The sequence below is a fragment of the Dendrobates tinctorius genome, unplaced genomic scaffold (genome assembly GCF_039654945.1).
Source record: "Dendrobates tinctorius isolate UK_male_01 unplaced genomic scaffold, ASM3965494v1 ptg000205l, whole genome shotgun sequence".
NCBI lineage: Eukaryota > Metazoa > Chordata > Amphibia > Anura > Dendrobatidae > Dendrobates > Dendrobates tinctorius.
In genome coordinates, this window is record NW_027361872.1 from 5,756,195 (window position 1) to 5,778,471 (window position 22,277).

Here is a 22,277-nt window from a genome sequence, read left to right on the forward strand (position 1 = left end):
TTCTTCAAAATGTATATAGAAATCCCATGAGACAAGCCCATTTTTGTCGTATGCAAAAACGCATACAAACGCATGCACATGCAGCATTTTTCTCTGTCATGCGTAAGATGATGCCCATAAAAATGCTGCGTAAACATGCGTTTTGCATGTGTTTGCGCATGTGGATGATATGCTGTTAATGTGAACCTAGCCTTAAACAGACCCAGGTACATATAAAAATGATGAAACCATATCATTGGCCTACTGGTTAGCGTACTTGCCATTTTTAACTGAATCTATAATTTAGATTTGGAAAGTTTACTAAGGAAAATGCACCAGAATTTCAGTTATATTTGTGCCCCCTTCCCCCAAAAAACTGGCTTACAAAGCTTGTGCCAGATTCATTATGCTTGAAGGTGCCCATACACCAATATGCTAAAAAAAATTTCCCAACAGTTATCCCTTCTGATTCACCCATACATATGTACACTTTGCTTGATATGTTTTCAATGCGAAGAGTAGAGAAAGGTGATGATAGATGTGCCTGGCAGAAAATTAAGCTCAACGGGGACAATTTAAGCTACTGGTCCTTCTCTCCCATGACACCATCTGATTGACCAATCTCCAATCTGCCTGATATCCACGAGTTCCACAAATTTTAATCTAATGTGTATTGGGGCATTTAAACACTTTGGGTTTGATTCAACAAAGCTTTCACTCCTGAATTATGGAGTAAAAGCTTTGAAATGTCACAACATTTAGGCAAAACTTGGAGTTGCACCTAAATTCTTCAATGTTTTGGTGTTTTCACACCAGTTTCTTCTAGTGTGATGCCACAACTCGACTAGTTCATGATGAGCTTTGGCGTTCTGTACCCCCAAAGTCTCCCTGCAGTGACTGACTGGATTGAGATTGCTGGCGTAGCACACGGAGGCGCATGCCACTTATCAGATGCTCCAGATTCATGAAGAGGCGTGCACTTCTTCATGAGTCAGGAGTGTTAGACTCCAACACCCTGTGTCTCATCAAACCACCAACAACTATGACCAGTATATAAAATAGTGGTGTGAGCTAAAGAAAAGGTGGATGCCTTATTTAGGTTGTGTCAAGATCTTCAGCTTGCATGAAAATTTAGACCATCCTTGCACTGCTGGCCAAAACTGAACTTAGTAGCATCTGAAGAGCACAGTGGCATTAAAGCTGTTTAAGTGAACCTGTCAGCAGTTTGGGCCAATCTAAGATACGGCCACTGCCTTTCAGGGCTTAGCTACCTCCCATCTTCTCACAATGCCGCCCTTCTGCTTGCTTCATGGCTCCCCGGCATCGCGCTCCTTCTGTTGAGGGCAGAGCAAAGTACTGCAGTGCGCAGACACCAGGAAAGGTCAGAGAGGCCCAGCGCCTGCGCACTGTAGGAATTTGCTCTGCCCTCAACAGGACAGAGAAGTATGCCTGCGCAGGAGCACAATGCCAGGGAGCGATGAAGCAAGCAGGAGGGCGTCGTCGCAAGAAGATGGGAGGTGCCAGACCCGGACCTGTGACACCCATCGGACCTGACCACCCCCCGGGTGAGTATAATAAAAGTTATTTTTCTTCTCTGGCAGGTCAGATCGGGAGCTTATCTACAACATTATAGAATGCTATAGATAAGCCCTGAAAGGCAGTGGCCGTATCTTATATCGATGAAGCCTGTTGACAGGTTCCCTTTAAGGATTGGGATCTAATATTGCACTCTAGCGATCAGGCGATCTTTAGAGCAGCGCTTAAAAGCTCTATTAGAAAGAGCTAGTAAACATAACACTTGTTTGTCCACTGCACAACACTGCAGTTGTGGCTAATAACCTAGGCAATGAGACATAAGCAATTAAAATAGAAAAATCAGACAGAAAGGATGATAAAAACAATGATAAATGATAAAAACAATGAACATATGCACCGCAATGTAATAACAACTTGGTGTTCACATGTTCAGACATTTACACTATGTACAGAATGTACTGTACATAGACTTTTGAGCTTCATTTAAGTGCTTTACTTTTGAAAAAACGAGAAGCGGTTTAAAAATGTGACCTGACCATCCTTCAGGTGGCCTCCACTTGGAAGCCACTCACTATTTCATACATACAAGTGCAAAAATATTGCTATGAAAAAAAGCAATGAAAAAGAAGACCTAAAAAATGGTTTAGGAAAAACACCAAGCATTTTCCTGACTTGGCTTCTGCTTGCAAAACTTGGAGAAAATAATGGCATGGAAAATACGTCACATACCCTTAATTGCAAAATTTGCAAGTTTGCATTTTTACCCACGTAAAAAGATGAGAATAACTTTTTAAAATTGAATGCGATAAAATTTTAAAGTGTCTAATATGTCCAGTAATATTCACCAGATTAAGCATACAGCATAAACCCCTGAGATAATATATGGGCATTCAGCACATTCATTTTATGGTTGCTTGCTCTAGTTTCCAGCTAGCAATATTTAACTCAATGCTATTTCATCTGCCTCATAGTATTTTTTTTTAAGAATTTTGAATCTGATTGTCTGATTTTTTTGGTTCTTATTTCTTGGGAGAGGTCACAGGACAATTTTTTGAAACAGTGATCTAAATCCCTTAATCCCTTATTGCTATTTGACATACATATCCATGATGAGCACAAGTCACTTAGTACTCCATGATGGATATATACAGTATGTCATGCTGATTGCACTATACTGCTTAGGTCTGATCAATCCTAACAGTTAAACCCTTCATATGCCACTGTCAATAGTGGAGTGAGGAGTCTGACAGAGGAAAAACACTCACTATCAGCCCATCGGCAGCCCGAAGCACGATCAAGAATTCTAACGGGTTGTTATGACAACGAAGGGCCGCCTAGAAAAGGCCTCCGGTTAGGACATGCACCACAACCTGATCCTGCTGGAATAGGCTGTCAGTCAAACGGTGATAGCGTAGTGTAATACATAGCACTACTAATGTATTAGAAATGCGATCATGAGATCGCATGTTACAATCCCTTGGGGGACTAATAAATATTGTAAAAAAATTTTGTGTCTTTTTTTTTTAAATGTAAAAACATCTTTACAAAATCACAGTTTTCCAAATAAAAAATAAATTAAGAAAATGAACAGTTAATAAAAAGTAGGTAATAAGTTATACTTTAAAGGAAATATGTCGCCGTATTTTTCCTACCTCATCTGAGAGCAGTGTACTATAAAGAAAGAGACCCTGATTCCAGCGATGTGTCACTTAGTGAGAAGTTGTGATACAATCAGATTTCTTAGATGTAGCATCTAGCAGAGCTGAGAAAGCTGCCACCGCCCACATCACAGTTATCTGTACACATTGTCTAATGACAGTAATCAATGCGGGGGGTGTGGTTGGACCAGGAAGCCCATGAGCTGTAGTCCTGTAGTGTTAAATCTCTTGCTTATTAAACAATAATTTTATTGAAACAAAATCACAGAGCCTAATAAGTGATACATTGCTGAAATCAGTGTTTCGGACCCTCTTTTATGCTGCCTTCAGATTACATAGCAAATCCCTGCTGATTGATTCCCTTAAAGTATCCCAAAATTCTGCCACTGACAAAGACAACCCATCTGTCATGACCCAGTCCAGAGTTTGTTTTCTGCTGTCTTCTCTCTGGACTGGTCATGCGGGGGTTAAATCTCCTCTGCCTTGTTTTGGAGCTGGCTGGGCTATTTCAGTCCTCTCAGCCTGCGAGCCAGTGTCAGCTATAGTCCAAGCTTCCAGGCTAGAGCCGCTAACCTGTATACCTTAGTGATCCTTCTGCCTCTGACTGCCTTTACTTGAGTATGACTCGACCTGATCTCTGGACTCTGCCTCATGTTTTCCGCCTCTGATACCATGCTCCCCGACTGGCTTCGACTCAGGCTTGTACCCCAACTACGTCTTACGTTTCACAGTTTGGATACCACATTCCCAGTAGGCTCCCACTTCCTGCTTGTCCCTGACTACGTGCTTTGTTGTTACCTCTGGTACTTCATCTTCCTGTTTGTTGCTGACTTTGGCTTGTCTGACCACTCTTTCGTTACCTGTGACACCTGTGCTGCTGCTCTGTGTTACTATGCTGTTTGTGTGTAACCTCTCTTCCCTCACCAACACCCCGTGGTGGAGGTTGCGCTACACTGCACTGCAGCAGCACATTACACCATCCTGAATAAAAACAAGGCGTCAGTTGAGATTTGCATCAGCTGGTAAGATTTGTATTCATCAGCATCACCTGGGCATGCCAAGGTCACAGTGTGCTGAATTCAGGCAAAATGTTTTGTGCATGCGCAAGATTTGCAAAGAACCGGCAGTGACATAACTTGTAAAAATCATGTCCGTCATGCCCATAGGAGTGTTATTGCAAGTTTGGAGGGAGAATTAGTCTAGAGAAATGAACCTTCCTCCCGACTAGACACTCAATGATTTACATAGCGCTAGAACAGGTTTAAAAGTAGATTTTACATTTATTCAGTAATCGCTAAGTAGCCAAAAGGGTCTTGTTTGAATGCAGTAAAAGAGTGTAATAGAGACATGGTAGAGATTTAGGGGTGTTGACAGGTCCCCTTTAAAGGGTTAATGCATAGATAGTGATAAAATGTTAGTTTGCTGCCATCACCACTAGGGGAGGCACTGAGATCTCGTTTAGTGGCACTGCTCATGAACGGTAGCACCATTAGGTGCTGCTCAGGTTTCTACAGCCTCACATATGACAGCATTCTGCTTTTCTAACATTCTTCAATATAGTGTGTTGACACAGCTCCAAGAAGCGAGCATATGTTTTAGCTTGTGCCCAGATTAAACTTGGCTAGAGGCAATGTTGGGCTACATCTGTACCTCAAGAAAATATTTATTATAGACACTGACAGAGTCCACAAGGAAAATGTGTGCACGATACGGCAGATGCCAAGAGATATTTTTGCATTTGTACGATGCCAGAGATGGAGAATCAGGTTGCTATTTCAGCTGATGTATACAATGAATAAGCCAACGTTGTATGACAATATTTGTCTGTATATGTGATGCTCCTGTCTGCAAACATTCCTACCAGACATCTTAATTTATACCTGCCTGCCAGTACGGTTTATTAGCATATGATTTACTGAGAAATATGGAAAGATTGCAGAATGAGACAACCGCAAATTCCCTTTAGTCTGTGACTCGCTGACGATGGGACCTCTCTATGATTTTGACAGTAGAGCTGGGTGTAAATGTGCATTTCAAAGCCCAAAAATTTGAACCTATCATAGGAAACAATGAAGAATAAATAAAGTTTTTGCTATCAGCCTCAAAATCCTCTGCACCCAATGACACTAATATTGTCAGGCTCACAGCTGTATTTTCTTTTTTAGATATTATGTCCCTATTTGGATATTTTACATTTTAATTTTCAAGACAAACTTGTGGTAGTTAAGTTATGGGTTACTTGGTACTGGGCCGGTTCTTAAAGGGATGTTTTACAGTGGCAGAGCTCGGTCCGTGGCCCTGGGCATCCAATAAAAGGGGATATTTACAAGGGATAGAGTTTATAAGTTTTTGCGATAAAGTGTTCTTGGCGCCACCTGTGGTTTCTGATCAGAGGTGACCAGCACTGCAGAGCAGATCCTCTGGGACTGGTGGTAATGCAGCAGAGTTCGTATAGCTCTCCACAGGCAGAGCTTTGTCCCAGAGAAGTTGTATAGTCAAGATGTTGTATTTGAAGATGTTAGATGTAGCAGAGTTGGGTAGGTGATGGAGGAAGAATTAGAGGACACTGCTGAGTGCAGTTCCAAACGTTTACTCACAGTTCTCAAGAGCCCGCTTGGTGCAGCCTCCACTAGGTGAGGGGCCCAACAAACTCCCAGGTAGATCAGGATTCACCTTCCCAGGACTCCCTTCAGTATGTGCCTTTCCTGGCAGTCTTCCTGTGCTGATTTCCTCCCTCCTGTCCAGCACCTTCACAAGCAGTGTCCCAAGCCAGCAGACTCAGATCTTGTCGGAAATAACCTCTAGGTCCCTGGATCCTATGTGTCTGCCTTTTCAGCAAATAATTGTGGATTTGGCTGCAGCACTTGCAATGCTCATAGCCTCTGGTTGATCTAGCTGAGTCCATTGTTCACTTCACTAGTTATAGGGCCAGTCCCTATTCTGCAACCTGATCCCTCCACGCGACGTTAGCAGACGTGGAGCGAGCCCCACGGACAGTATGGTCACTGCCCGTGCCTCTAGGATCCCTTCCCTCTTCAGGGAGCTTCCTTCTGTCTCTTTCCTTCCCTGAAGCTCCTCCTGACAGGGAGCTCCTTCAGCACACGTCTGTTACTTTCACTTTCTCCTCAAATTCTGCTTAAGGCCTGTTTCACCCTTCCGTTTTTGTGTCCGCCAAACGGATCCTTTTCCGTTTTTTTTACGGAAACGGATGCAAACGGATCCGTTTCTAAAAAAACTGATCCGTTTTTTGACGGATCCGCGGTAACCGCTATGGGACAAAAAACGGATCCTGCAAAAAAATGGCGGATCCGTTTTTTAACGGAAACCAACGGATTTTGACGGATTTGAAAAAACGGAAGTGTGAAACAGGCCTTACACTCTCTTCTCCCACTCGCATCCTTCCATCTCCACCCACCTCCCAACACCCTTTAACACCCAGGCAGGGTTGAGATCATCCTCCCATAGGGTACATCTAGATGCCCTGCTGCTATAGGGTGTGTGTTGGGTGCAGGTGTTAGTCCTGTCGGGTGCCTCCACCTTACCTGGGAAGTGGGATACTACACCTCTGGATAAGGTGCAGTACCTCTGTGGTGACTGAACCCTCAGGGGCGCCACAGTAGTAGCTACATCAGGGCTCAATGGGTTAATAAAATCATTGCCCACAGAAAGAGGTGCATTAAAAAGTTAAAAAAATATTATACTCACCTGCCCTTTTCACTGTAGCTCCAGCTCCTTTACTCTTGTTGTCCTGCCGGCCTTATTGAAGTGTCCCAAAGTGATGACAGTAGCAACTGAAGCCAATTACTGGCCGCAGCGCTAACATGTCCACAGTGCTACCATCTCTACTGATTAAAAATGAACGGATCTGACAATTCACCAAATCTTGCGGATTTTACCAGTAAATTCAATTTGCTGAAAATGTATTTTATGCGCATTGAATGTACCTTACTATGCTCAGGGGTCTGGAGAGGCCCTAGGCCATAACAAATGTAAAACATAGAAGAAAAAAATACTCAGGTCATTGCTTACCTCCTCTGCTCACTGTTCTGCATACTGTCCTCGGTGCTTCTTCTTACTGCTGCCGTTCACAACTTTTCATAAGGCTCTGGCTTCCAGCCACATCTCTTCCTGGGTCTACTTGGGGATGAAAGTTTCTGCATGCATGGAGACATGCTGGGCCACAGCTGTCTACTATAGGTCAGTGAGAAGATGTGCCAAGGACCATACGGGTAAGAGCAAGCTGCAGAAGTGGCTGGAGAGGTGAGCACTGGTGAGGTGAGTATTTTTTTTTTTTATTCATTTAACTTTTTGCTGGTCCTGGCATAATGAAATGGTTGCCGGCCATTGTTTTACTGAATTTGCTCCGAGCAAATTACAAAATAAAATCTGCATTCTGTAAAATACAAATTTTTGTAACACTCAAGTGGAGTTCAATACAACTCGAGTAGCGACTGGTCGGCACTACATGACTTGCTGATAGTGCAAAATGGCTGGAAGAACAAAGGAGGGGTGGCCCCTGAACAGCAAGTAAATTAGCTTATGAGAATGTTATTTTATTATTCTAATGCATCCCCTGATTTATGTCTATATAAAATATTTATACATATATTGGACAAACCATTAAAGGGACTTCTAGGCTGAGTAGACATTTCCATGGTTACTCTATGTTTGGTGATTAGATTACCAAATCCTGACAGTGAACAGTAGGCACACTCTTAAGATTCCCCTTCATTGTCAGCTATAGCGGTATGTGATTTGAGTACGGTTCTATTGAAAGAAGTGTATGAAAAGCTAGTCGACCCATGACTGCAATCATACAAATCGTATTCTTGCAGTCTCATAACCACCAGTTGAGCTGACAATAAAGGAAGTCTACACATTGTCAGGATCTGGAAATCTTCAGGAATGTAGAGTGATTGCAGAAATGTATACTTAGCCTGTAAAATACCTGTAACGTTGAAAACACCCAACGTTATCACAATTTAAGCTAATAGTGGATATAAATGTACCCTTCTGTCAAAACTAAGAATGTACATTTTTATAGAATGATTGATTAATCAGTGCAAATCTTTTCAATAGATGTGGTGGAGACTCAACTATTTGAAGACTTGAAACATAAAAGAAAAAATGTAAAAAAAAATATAAAAATCCCACCTCTTAACCTCTTTCTGACTATGGCATACATTTATGCCAATGTCGGACCTTTGATGTGGGCTCTGGCGCTGAGCCCATATCTTTTCCGGCACATGTCAGCTGTTTTAAATGTTACTGTCAAACTCTGACAGCGGCATTTAACGTGCGCTTCCGACCATCGGGCCAAAAATCTGCTCATCGGTGACCGTGTCATGTGATTTTGGGTCACCGATAGGTTGGCATGACAACCAGAGGTCTCCTGGAGACCTCTTTGGTTGTCACTGATGGATTGCTATGAGCGCCAACCGGTGGTCGGTGGTCATAGCAAGTCAGCAATTCTGCTACATGCAGGCGATCTGATCATCGCCTGTATGTAGCAGAGCCAATTGGGTTATGGCAGCTTCTAGTCTCCCATGGAGGCTATGGAAGCATGCCAAAGGTTAAAAACAATGTTTTTAAAAATATAAAAAAATAAAAATTTATAAAAGTTCAAATCACCCCCCTTTCGCCCCATTCAAAACAAAACAATAAAAAAATCAAACATACAGATATGTGGTATTGCCGTGTTCAGAATTGCCTGATCTATAAATTAAAAAAAAGGATTAACCAGATTGCTAAACGGCATAGCGAGAAAAAAAGTAAAAATGCCAGAATTACATTTTTTTGGACCTTGCAGGCTTGCCCCTTATGCAGCGTCTGTAAGCTGCATAGGTCGGCGCTTCATATCTTCAGCCGTTTCCGGCCGGGACAGCGGCGTGCAGGGAGATTAGACCCCCTTGTTTGCAACAGAGACAACTGTTATCTCAGAGCGACTGATTATCAGTGTAAAGGACCTTTTTCCTTGGATTCTCTCCTGAAGATTCTCTTCCTCGGTATAATTCCTCCCTTGCCAACTAAAGTTTATTCAAGGCAATTCGCCCTCACATGGGGTCATTGTACTTGTTTTAGCTGGATATTTTGCATAAAACCTGTGTACCCTATTTTTTTTATTTTATATGTTTCTGGACAAATTGAGAGGTTTTTTGTCCTATTACTTGCTGCTGTGCACTCTAAGGTCTTGCGCTTAGCGCCGTTAGGTATTTTATATTTATTGAAATAAAAATATTAATTTATGGTCTAATAACCATAGAATTAAAAACTCACAATTATACCCTTTTGTCTCTTTAATGTGTTCTTTTTTTTTTTACAAAGATGGAAAATTCTTTTACTTTTCATACACTGCATTTAATAACATTAAAGAAATTCAGAATGAAGACAAAGTGTGTCAAAGAGTCTACAGGCCAATACTTGAGACTGTCTCGAGAGCTCTGCATGGAGAATAGGGTCAATAAGCATCAGTGTAATTATAATGATTTACAGTGGGGGAAGAGGTTGTTGGATGTGTATTCGATTACATTCATTTACATTCTTTCCAAATGTCATAGACATTATCGGTTAATATCCCCAGTGTTTGAACTTTTACTACTGCTATTATAAGAGAAGATTTTCTTTCATGTGCCCTCGTCTTCTTAGCAGCAAGTGGTCATTTATTATCATTGCAAATATTTAATTTGTGTCCGTGATGAGCTAATAAGAATTAGTACATCAAATAGAAAATTGGTCTTACAGATATTTCAGCATTGGCAGATTCCCGAAAGCATCTCGATCAATGTATTCAAGACTGTTTGCTTTTTCAATTCTTCTAAAAAGACAATGAGAGACATGGTTATGCATTTTAGTTTTATATCATTTCCAACTTCATCCCAATATTGATGTAAACATCCTTCAACTTGTGAGGGTCAACTTGGATTCATCATCCACAAACACCTCCAAAGGATCTTGCATGAACTTCCTGCAGATCTGACGAACATCTTCTGACTGTAGCACTGAACATCGAGAACTGCAAGTAGTGATCTTTGCTCCAATATTTTAGTAGTTTTTTTAGAGTACCGCACCATACAGTATTCATGCAATAAACTTGAGGAAAACCAAATGATGTCATGTCAATGTAATGTCCAATAACGCTATTGACCTGCGGATATAAGGTTAATCAGCATTATCATGGTGCCCGGCAGCTGTACTGCACCTGGGCACTCGAGAGAAAATTAACTTTATATTTCCAGGGAGCCGCCGGCTTTCAGTCATGCAGGCATGCACGTAGCGGCTACAGTCATCACTCACAGCACTGTGAGCAGCAGTTGTAAGCACGCGCCAGCACTTTGACTCACAGACGGCTCTACTCTGACGTACTGCTGAGTCGGCTGTCATTTAGTGCCATGGTGCGCTTACAGATGCCGCTCACAGTACAGTGAGCACTGACTGTAGCTGCACTGGCATGCCTGTATGACTTAAAGCAGGCTGGGAAAAGCAAAGCAAATTTTCTTCCAGTAGCCACACTCAGTTATGCGGCTGGGCACCTTCATAATGCTATTAACTTGCTGATTCACCTTATATCTGCAGTATGATAGCATCCACTGGACATGCAAGGTTCCCTTTAAAGTGAAACTATGCTGAACAAACAGAGGACGTAGATGTGGTGGCAGATAGTATGGTCAAGTTGCAGGCAAATATTGCCCATTGCCATAAAAATTCAGATGAGAAACTCAAATGCAACCTAGCTACCCTCTACTAATTCAAGAGTTTCTTTGGGTATTGTGTGTTTCCTATAGCAACTGACCATTCAGCCTAAAACTGAATCTGTCCATTATTTACAAATTACACCAAGATAGTGGTTAAATCTCTATAGGAGCATAACTTTTAAGAGGCTATCCCATGCAATACATTTATCGCCTAGCTGCAGAATAAGTGATAAATGTATCATAGCTAGGAGCCCCACTCGTGAAATTCCACACAGATCACTACAACAAGAGTCCTAAAGTATCAATGCTGTTGTGTAGGGAGGTGTTTAAATTGAACCCTGCCACTCCATTCACTTCAATCCCACCAATTAAAACAGCTGAGCACTGTACTTGTATATTTTCAGTCAGTACCATAGACATTGTTGACCTTCAAGACCTCCATTTTAGTTATCATGTATAAATGATGAATGTTTTTCATGGGGTGACGCTTTTAAGTTTTGGAACCTGAGGTTTTTTGTTATGCACAAAACACATGCCAAAAATAGTTCAATATAAGTTAAGTGAATGATCCATTGGGCCTTTCTGTATACTAGGATGTATATCATTAGGGTTTACACTATAGTTGGTGTGAATCAATTCACTAGACCCCAATCAGTGACCATGTTTGTAGGGAGCCCAGCGAACCATCTCCAACCAGCTAGAATCAGTGACTTTTCTTTTGCTAGTCGGTTTGGAGCAAGTGCCAAGCTGACTAACCAAAAGAGGAGCCAGGGATTCCATCAGAAGTGGTTTGCAGTTATTTACAATCTGATGGTCACAGAATATCCACATATCACTAGACCAGATTCTGCTAATCGAATCGTACCAGTTAGAAATGAGCAGATCAATTCACGGAGGATTGAGTTTGAGTCGAATTTTCAGAAATTTTCTCTTCCAATATAAAAATAAATTTTGCCGACGCCATCTATGAGTGGGCTAATGTCATCTTGCATGGCTGCACTTGCTTCTCCACAATGCCCTGCAATTGCGACACCTACTGGATTATCATACCTTGTAACTGATGGTCAGCATTCGCATTTGGCAGTGCTCGCTGCCCAATAATACCCTGCAGTCTCGGTTTACATTTCCAAATTGCGGCTTGCATTTCCAGCCACCACAGGTAAGTGGAAAATATATGTCATATTGCATATAGTCGGAAGTCCATCTCTCTTGCCTGGCTCCATTGTTGAGCAGGCTAATGTTGTTTTGTGCCCTCACTTACCCTCACTGACCATCTCTATTTCTTTCCTTTCCTTGTATTGAAATTTGCATGAATTTGTGAGCTGCAAAGCAAATTTTGGGGGAAATTCGGTGAACTACATGAACTTGAATTTTAGAAGATCTGCTCCTCTCTAGTACCAACCCTAGATTGTACTTCTCAAAAAGTGAAAAACAACTTACAGCAAATCAAATAAATATCTCCAAAAATTAACTGGTTCTTTTATTTTACTTTTCTCTGTTCTGGATCAGATACTATTGACTGTTCTGAACGTCAAGACGCAAGATATATAACTCATGTTCGAGTCTCGGGAACATTTATTATTGGAAAAAAGAAGCATAATAGATCCCAGTGGGCTTCAATTAGCTTAAAATTTGTCAGTACTTGACCTCTGTGTCAAATAACTTGCATCATTAATAGAAGCATATGACAATATAGGCTATTTTATGTCAGTTACACCAAATACCTGTTAAACGTATTCATTTTCTAGAGCCACATGTATTTATTAATCATGCCACAGATATAATAAAGCTTTAGTAGTCAACAGCATAAAACTGAATTTCTGTTATCTATAACCTCCAACCCTTAAAAGTGCATTAAACCCAATACAAATAGTTCACAAAAATGGATGTTATAAAAGTAACTGGTAAAAGCAGTCATACATACATATATATAAATCTTTCTTGAGGCTAGTAGACCTTGAGAAAATTGAGATAAAGTAATTATTATTGGGCAGACATTTTGATGACCTTTCTGTCCGTCATCCTGTTAAAGTGTACAAGACGCAATATGTCTCTTCTATATTGGTCTACTGAGAGCAACTGATTGCATTCAACTCTATAGCAAATAAAGAAAACACAAACTTTTGGGTGAATGTCGATTTAAGTGCCACTATAACTTTCTCAAGCTCATATAATTCTTAGTTTGGTGAAAGGTAAGTATTTTTTGTATAATATTTCAATGACTTACATTTCTTGTAGTTGAGGGTTGTTTGAGAACACGTTTGCCTCTATTGATTTCAGGTCATAATTCTCAGAGATCTCTCTATAAGAAAGAAGTGAAGATATAGCAAATGTTGCAATGGTAAGAATACTGTTATATTACATTAATGCATATCACAGGAATACAGACATTACAATATAAGTACTCATATACATACTGTATATATACATAGTTGAGCATTTCAACAGTTTTCTTTAGAACCTAGCCAGTATTTTAGATCTATTGGGAGAAAGGTCAGTTTTTTCACGGGACTGAATGTGTTACTTTTATTCAACTGATGTATGATATCTGACTTCATTGTTTATGTGTTTTATAGGTGAATAAGTGAACATTTACATTTTTTTTGCTAAACTATTTAAAAATTAATTCACAAATCTATTTTTATTCACATACTGTATATGTAGAGTTGAACAGTTTTGATGAGATTTGAAATTGACAAATTATGCGGATTTTAATGAGAAATTTGTTTTACATTGACCTTATTCTCATTGAATTGATTGTACCTTGATTATTGAGAGACCGCAAAGCATAATAAAAGTAAGTTGTAGAAAAGAAGAAAGAATAACTAATAGTCACCTCACCACACACCTCCACCGTTCATTGTATCTCTTACAATCCTTGGTGCCTCTTCTTACCACAATCGTCCTATGAATCCCTGAGCATCATTATTCTAAGCTGGGACATTCCCGACCATGACTACGCTTGGGAAGTCACTACGCATGTGCAGTGATGTCCCAACTCTCGGGCCTAGTGGCAGCTGATAATCCTGGCCTAGAGACCTCACTGTAAGGTCATGGTGCATGTCATAATGCAACAATATTGCTGCAACTTTACAGTGCCTTTGTCTAGCGAATGCCTCCAATATCACACAGGGAGAGTGTACAGCAAAAGTGAAATGAGGATTGCACAGAGAGAATTACAAAAAATCTACAGAATATATTCTGTACTCTAATATATTTGTATGCACTCTTTAAAGGATATGTCCACATTTTTCTTAACTTTAATAGATCAACATTTTAAATACTCTTCTTTAAAATAATTCTAACATTTTGTTGCTGCAGTGCGTCTGTATATACTTTATCTAGCTGAGTGATTTTGCAAAAAATTTTACAAATTCATTAGAGTACCAGCTCCTAGTTTTGCCAACTGTCTCTGATCTCTTACTGTTGGAGGTAGCAACATGGAGGGGGTGATATACAGATCTGCACTGGTAAGGAGAGAAAGAACCTCAGGGGAACCATAGAAAATAGGCTATTGACAAGGAAGATCGCACATGGAGAGGAAATAAATACAGTACTGGAACAGTGAAGAAACAGCACCCTAAGTACACACAGAGGTCACATGCAGCCTATATTACAGAAAAAGGGCTTTCACATTGCATTTTTGCGCCTGTTCAGTGTCCCAATTGGAGTTTACGTCCAAAACTCACACAACAGGGTTTGGGATGTATGCGCCAATGAGGCCATTGACTGTAATGGCAATGGCAGAGCTGACATGCACCATTTTCGGGAGTCTACAACATCTGAGTGTCCGCCTCCTGTAGGCGTACACTTCAAATGAACACGTTCACTCTGTCTGCATCATTACAGTCTATGGCTTCGTCCGCGCATATGACTGCATCCTGTTTTGCGGGGTAATTCGAACATATGCATTGATGGGACCCACGAATGCAATGTGAAAGCACCCTAAGGGACAGTCCCACAAGAGAAGATTTGGATCAATTGGCAAACTACATATTAGTGGGACTGAAAATTAACAACATATTATCGGGGATGGGGTTTGTGTTCTTGATTTAAAAACATCTTTTTATTATACAGTTATTCTGATGTGGAATATCAAAGTAAGTACAGCAGCCTCATCAGAGGAAAGGGAATTGTTTAGTAACGCATGCCATTTATTTTGTAGAATCCTGCAACAGATTCTATTTAATGATGAAATCCAATAAATGTGCAACATTTGGGGACTCTTGGAAGGGGAGATAATAGTTTTTCACATCAGTTCATAAATTTGACAGATGTGAGACAGATGTACCTTCTTGCAAATGACTAACTTTTGCATAAACTTCAGATGGATGAATATATATAAAGAGAGATGCCTGCGATAATAGAGATAATGATTACAGTAGACTTAAGAATATAAAACAGAACAGTAAAATACAATCTGTAGAGCCTGAAATATCTGAACCAGTTTTTTGCATAGTTTGTATAAACCACAGTATAAATAGAACGATGATAGCACCACCTTATCTTGCACTTGCCAAATGGCAGAAACTGTACTTATAAAATGACAGGTGCTAAAATCTTTGTGAAATATTGCACGTCCTCCTTACTAATGGTATTCTGTGCTATACATAGATATCTTGTTTTCTGTCACAGCAAACACTTTTTGTAAAACCAAATTTAATTAATTTTCTTCAAGTTGCTTGGCAAACTTTGTACCTTGGCGAAAGTTTATTGCAAGGATTTGCAGGGCCTCTCTACGCCACCCAATGTGATGTCAAGTGTAGGGAGGCACTGCTGCGAGTTGAGCAGACACCTGCCTTGGCATCTGTTTGAAACTCAGCGGGTATCATGCATGACACCTGTTGGAGATGGGAGCGGCTCATCCTTACTCAATGTGCAGAGGTGTCTACAACCAATGTTGATTGGGCGAGTGACACAGGTGTTGCACAATCCTTTCATTGTCTCAAGACTTTTCAAGATTTGTTTCGTGGCACTGTTTCCTTGTCTCTTCACTCAGCAAGGGAGAATGTGTTTGTTATGTCCAAAAACAGCAGGACTAATCATCTCCCTGCTGTGGCAATGATTCAGCACCACACCTTTCTTAACCTCCCAGGGAGTTGTAAGATATTGTGCTTAGCTTATGTCTGGTGCTATTCCTACTGAAATCCTGATTCTGACTGACTTGATCCTGACTTTTTCTGATCTGTTTTCCCTTCTGACTTTCACTCTTGACTATCTTGACTGACTTTGTTTTTGTCAATTGTTTTGGTGACTGATGTTGGATATTCCACTGACTATGGTTTTGTTTCTTATTTAATGTCCTTGGTTTTCTTTTTTGCTACTGACTCGGCTAGCTTGACAATCCTTGCCTCAGGCTTGTTCCTATGCCCAGATGCTGCTTCGTGGGTGAAACCCAGGGGGCCTCATTGTAAGTCCAGATACCAATATAGGGGTTAAAGGGTTGAGGCTTGGGTTCCTCTGGGATCTGCAAGACAGAGTGGCTGCCACCAAATGCATCCTTAGAAGCCTTTTTGAGCTGTAGGTCTCGGACAGACTTTACAGCTAGCCCGATACTGTTATATTCATAGACTGATTTCACTTTTAATATTTACAATTTTAAATAAGCTATATAGTCATGTATAGGCCATTTGATCTGATGCTTATAAAAAAATATTTCCTGGCTAAATAAAAGGGCTAAGCAATTCAGTGCAACTACCCAACTACTTGTTTGGCATATATCTTCATGCCCCTGTTTCTTTATTGACAACTCTGGCATTCCAGGATCAAAATGAGGACAGACATATATAAATCACAAATAGGAAGCAAAATGCAAGTGTGCACTAAGTTCTTGTACTAGTCATTTTGTGCAAACAGACTTTAACAATCATTTCACATAATGGGTAGATACCTCCACTAGGTTGCACTTGCAAGATCTTTTTTTGAGGGAGGGGAGAGGATGGAGTGAGAGTTATTTGCATACAGTCTTTTGTTCCAGACTTTTCCAGACAGGTTCCAGATTTTTGTTGACAAACCCCGGAGGAAGCCTACGCGAATTGGGCGTCGGGGCTGCTATTTTTCACATTCCCACATTTGGGTCACTATGGGTAAGATGCCTTCCCTTCCATTTGAGGCTGTTTTGGTCAGCTTCCACTAGATCATGATATGTTACCTTTATGAGCCATGACTACCATTGCCGTGATTGTTTGCTTCACCATATATTATAGAATATTTATTTAGACTATGAAGACATTTTTTTCCATCTTGCTTGCTGATATAAATAATTGACAATGTATGTTTGAGTGTACTTCTTATCTATATTTTTATATTCATTGTTACTTAGGTACCATTATACTTAGCGATGCACCAGCGATCCCGACAACGATATGGATCGCTGGTGCATCGCTAAGTGGTCGCTAGTGAGCTGCCACACAGCAGATCTCACCAGCGACATAGGGGTCGGGGGTCGCTACTTACATGTCAGACGTGGCGATCCTGATGTTCTCCCGCCCGCGTCCACGCGTCGCTCGTCGGCGCCACAGGAAGCCCAGCAGGAAGCGCCCGATGAGAAATGGTCCAGGACGTTCTCGCTCGATCAGCCATAATCAGCGGTGGAGCCGGTCGGAGGTAAGTATCACACATAGCGATATCGCTAGCAATATCACTGCTGCGTCACAAAACCAGTGACGTTACAGCGATATTGCTAGTGATATCGCTATGTGTAACGGGCCCTTTAGACTCAATGTTACCGGTGCATCTTGTATCCCATACCCAGCATTTTTCACTGTGGACATGTGAGATATTTTTGGACGTTGTGCTCCCTTGCCTCAATTTTTTGTAAACTGAAGATATTTACTGTCATTATTTTATGCGATCTGTAATAGTCTTATATAGATATACTCTGGACTTCAGTACTCTAGGTCTCATATAGGATACATGTTATGTCACAATATTGTATTTTGTTTGGATGATATTGATAGATGCATCCACTAGGTTGCACCTGCAAGATCTTTTTTTTTTTGGGGGGGGGAGGGGATGGGGTGAGAGTTAATTTGCATACAGTCTTTAGTTCCAGACTCTTAGGAAAAATAATTGTAAGGTACACAAGTCTGCCTCATTGACATTTTAACTTCAATTTGACATTTAAATTGTAAAAGTTCAAGTTTGCCAACAATTTCAACTTGACACAAAAATTGACTTCTTATTTGTAGCTCACTGTATTGCTTCACATGTTGTCTTAATTTTGGTGACCAACGATGAGCTCGGTAGCATAGTTACAGTAGCAAATTAATGGTGTTTTCAATAAACAACAATAAAAATGTTTTTAGACACCTGATAAACATCTAAAACAATTATAAAAAATAAGCAATTTGTGTTTCTGCTTCTCTGACGATAAAATGCCGACTTCTACAGTTCATGTATATTTCTGAACACTAACAAGGATTGCCATAGAAACATGCTCAGCAATTAGTTTCCGACTGATGCTAACCCATAAGGTCAGCTTTCAAACAGAACAAGAAAATAGTTTTAAATCAGTTCTCTATATTTTAACACGAAATGTAGCAGGTGGGCTAGAAAATTAATCTTCCAGGATATTTGATAGTCTCTTGCTCCATTATTAGGTGAAATAAATTAGAGAAATTGCTATTATTAAAGTACAAAAAAACTAGATCAAGAAATTGTACAACTTTTGGAGAACAATTAAGGGCAACCGGGGCATGAACGGTTTGTAAAAATAAATGATAAATCCATATCAAATAGGTGAATTTTTCATAAAATGTAAGAAACTCTCTTTTTTATTTTATTTTGATGTTTTACATTGTTTTCTACATTGACAATTCTTTTTTATATGCCTTTTAAAAGCAAATTGGTGTCAATGAGGGCCATTTCCTTCATGGGCATCATGCTTCGCAAATAGCATAGATGCACTACACCAGGGTTCCCCAACTCCAGTTCTCAAGGCCCACCAACAGGTCATGTTTTCAGGATTTCCTTATTATTGCTCAGGTGATAATTGCTGCACCTGTGCAATACAAAGGAAATCCTGAAAGCATGACCTGTTGGTGGGCCTTGAGGACCGGAGTTGGGGACCCCTGCACTACACCATTGGATTAGTTTGGCACTGCCAAGATGATAGGTGCTCCATTTGTATATGAAATGAAAGTAACTCAGTCATAGGGAATCTCGCTATCAAAGACCCAGTTCAGACTCAATATACATTGGTAAGAAATGCCTACAAAATGGAAAGAACATTTGGTAAACCGCAGAGAGGGTTTATGAGTGCTATAGCCAGATTGATTTGGAGCAAAAACGCATCCAGATAGTCCAAAATTTCTATTCTGTTCGTTTCCACTATACAGTTGTACTGCTCATTTTTGACCGGACCTATTAAAATGCTGTTTTAGCTACTTGAAAAAATTTTTTTGAATACCTGTTGCATTATTTTACTGTATGTGAACATGCTTGGTCATTATAAAAAAAATACGTAAAAAACTCAATTTTATTTATTTATTTTGTGTTTAGAAAGGTTACAAGGGCTTATTGAATTCTGCACAGAAATTACAAATTTGAGCTTAACTAACTAAAACAACTACTACTACTATAACAACTATAACTAACTATAACTATAACTAAAATTATAGTATAAAATGCGTGCAAACATTTTGAAAAAAATAGTAAAAATAATAAAAAAATCATTTTTTTAATTTATTTTTAGAGGAAAAGCAGAGAAAAAAAATTGCGCAGAACTGTACTGAAAGCCAATGCGCATGGTTTGTACTGAAAGCATGTGTAAATCTGCACCTAAAGCAACTGTTTACTTCACAAACAATAGTAGATGCAATAAGTAGTCTCAAAAGAAATAACTCAGTTGTTTTACTCAAAAAATGGCTGAAATTAGCATAAAATGCTATTCGGTCATTTTTGAACGGGACAGTACAAGTGTAAAAAAAAAATGTGGCGCAAAAACTAAACCAAAGAAAAAAAAACCCTTAGAAAGAATCCCTCAAATTAGGAAAATAGAAGTAACCACAAGTTTCAGAACCGCATAATGAATTTTTTAAAAAGTATCAAAGTTCATTTTTGACCGAACAGAACAGCAGGGTTAAGAAAAGCTGCCTAAATCTGAGGCAGGTGGTTGTCAGCAAATGATTATATATTTCTATGAGTGCAAATTATAGTTTCACACAGCATTGTATTAAAAGTATGGCTATGCATATACTGTAAGAATTTACAATATTCCATATTTTCGTTTCGTTTTTTTCTCGGCTTCTTCCAAGAGCCATAACTTTTTAATTCTTCCGTCCAAAAATTATAAGTGCTCTGAAATTGCAAAAAAAGGGCAATTTCATTTTTTTTTGGAAGTGTTTTTTTTTTTTCAATGTTCATTGAACGGTAAAACTGACCAAACAATATGATTCCTAGGTCAGTAAAATTATGCAAATACCAAATATGCTTATTTTTTTTTATATAAGTGGTGAAAAAAAATTGGAAATTTGCTTGTGTCGCCATATTCCGAGACCCATAACGCTTTCAGTTTTTGTGACATGGGGCTGTGTAAGGGTTTGTTCTTCTGCACCCTGAGCTGACATTTTTACTGATACCATTTTGGGATAGATACAATGTTTTGATTGCCTCTTATTGCATTTTATTGCAAAAATTATGTTGTTTCTATTTTTTATCTTGTTGCACTGTTTGCCGATCGTATTACTTTATATTTGTATTTTTATAGATCAAACTTTTTATGAGCGCAGCGACACCAAATATGAGTAATTTTATTTTTAATGTTTTATTTTTAATGAGGCAATAGGGGATGATTTGAACTTTTCTGATTTTTTAATTTTTTTAAAATATTTTTAAACACTTTTCTTTTTCTCTTTTTACTGTCTTTAATAGTCCCGTTAGGAAACTTGAAGCTGCGATCATCTGATAGTTAATGCTATATATGCAGCACTGCTATGTGAAGCTAAAATCACAATTTCCTATGAAAGGAGTATCGCAATTACAGGCATGGGGATCATCACTCAGCATAGGTCATGGCAACCATAAATGTCACACCCCTTTGTCCGGTGCATGTTAAATGGTGCTGTCAGAGATTGACAGCAGCAATTAAGAGGTTAACAACACTCATGTGTTTTTAACTGCTCTGATCCACCTGCAGCTGTTAAAGGCAGATGATAGCTGATTAAAGCCGCTATCATGTGCATGGAAATATGCGGGCTCAGCATACAAGCCCGTATCAAGGTAAGAGGAACGAACTTTGACCTACATGAATGTCAAAGGTTGTAAAGGGATTAAAACAGCAGCAGTCACTATTACACACAAGTCACAGATTCATGCTTTGTTCCTCTCTCCCCAGTTTGCTGACCTCTGGTATGCTCCTCGACAGGCTTCGCAGATAGCCTGGTATGCTCCCATGTGAATGTCTGGCTGGGCCTCTATAAGGAATATTTATTAAGACATTTAGTGTTCCTGAGTCCTGTCTAGCTGCGGATTACAGTAGTACTGCTACCTGTTTCGTGCTCTCCTTTCTGTCTGTGGCCTCTAGTACCTCAACTACTAGATTCCCAGCCTCCTGTCTGATCCGCGGCATCCAGTACCTCTGCTATCTGCTTCCTGGTCTCCTGTCTGCCTGGGGCCTCCAGTACCTTTACTACCTGAGAGAGAGACAGAAAGATAGAAAGAGAGACAGACAGAGACATTCAGATAGAGGCTGTGGTGGGGTCACTGACATACTCTGTGCTGCTCTGCTCCTCTGTGTTGCTGTGGTGGGGTCACTGACATACTCTGTGCCGCTGTGCTTTTCTGTGCTGTTGTTGCAGGGTCTCTCATATCTTCTGTGTTGCTGTGGCAGGGTCTTTGGAGGAGGCTGTGTTTGTATGAGTGGTTGATGTATATGAGAGAGAGACAGAAAGACAGACAGAGAGATTTCACAGTCAGTCTGACAGATGAGTTCCTACACTCCCAGCAGGGGAATTCCCATCTTCAGTGATACAACCTAGAGAACCAAGAAAAGACCTGTCCACATGTCCGCCCGAAAGCACGAGCGTAAAATTAATTGAAAACCTCATGCAAAGATTTTACAAGAATCATGTGGTAATGGCAGGTACGCTGGATGCAGTGACGAGACGTGAGATAGATTGAACTTTAGGTAGTAACTTTTGTAGACTGGTGCCGGTAGGGCTACCCTAAGCAACCAAACAAAATAACAAAAATCATCCTCGCAGAGACCTAATACAAGCGAACCCTGGTAATGAGAACATGACTACTCCGGCAACGGCCGGTCACTATGGGGCCGCAGTATGGCCGACTACGGGTCCTTAGTAATATTGTGTTACTTATCCGTCTTGACGTCCCTCGGAGTCCTGGACGATGGTGCTTCGGTGTCGCAGCTGCTGGGCCCAGCTGCTGAGGATCTGGCATAGTTTTCGGGCGT

The 22,277-nt window shown here is 40.2% G+C and overlaps 1 protein-coding gene across 1 annotated transcript in view; it reads right to left on the reverse strand.

Moving 5' to 3' along the window:
• LOC141057921 (follicle-stimulating hormone receptor-like) overlaps nt 1-22,277 on the reverse strand; it is a 266,317-nt gene that overhangs the window by 91,814 nt on the left and 152,226 nt on the right. The window contains exons 3-4 of the mRNA XM_073554030.1: nt 13,092-13,166; nt 9,913-9,987 (exon numbers count right to left, since the gene is read on the reverse strand). Of these exons, the coding sequence (XP_073410131.1) occupies nt 9,913-9,987; nt 13,092-13,166 (150 nt within the window). The remainder of the gene's footprint in view (nt 1-9,912; nt 9,988-13,091; nt 13,167-22,277) is intronic.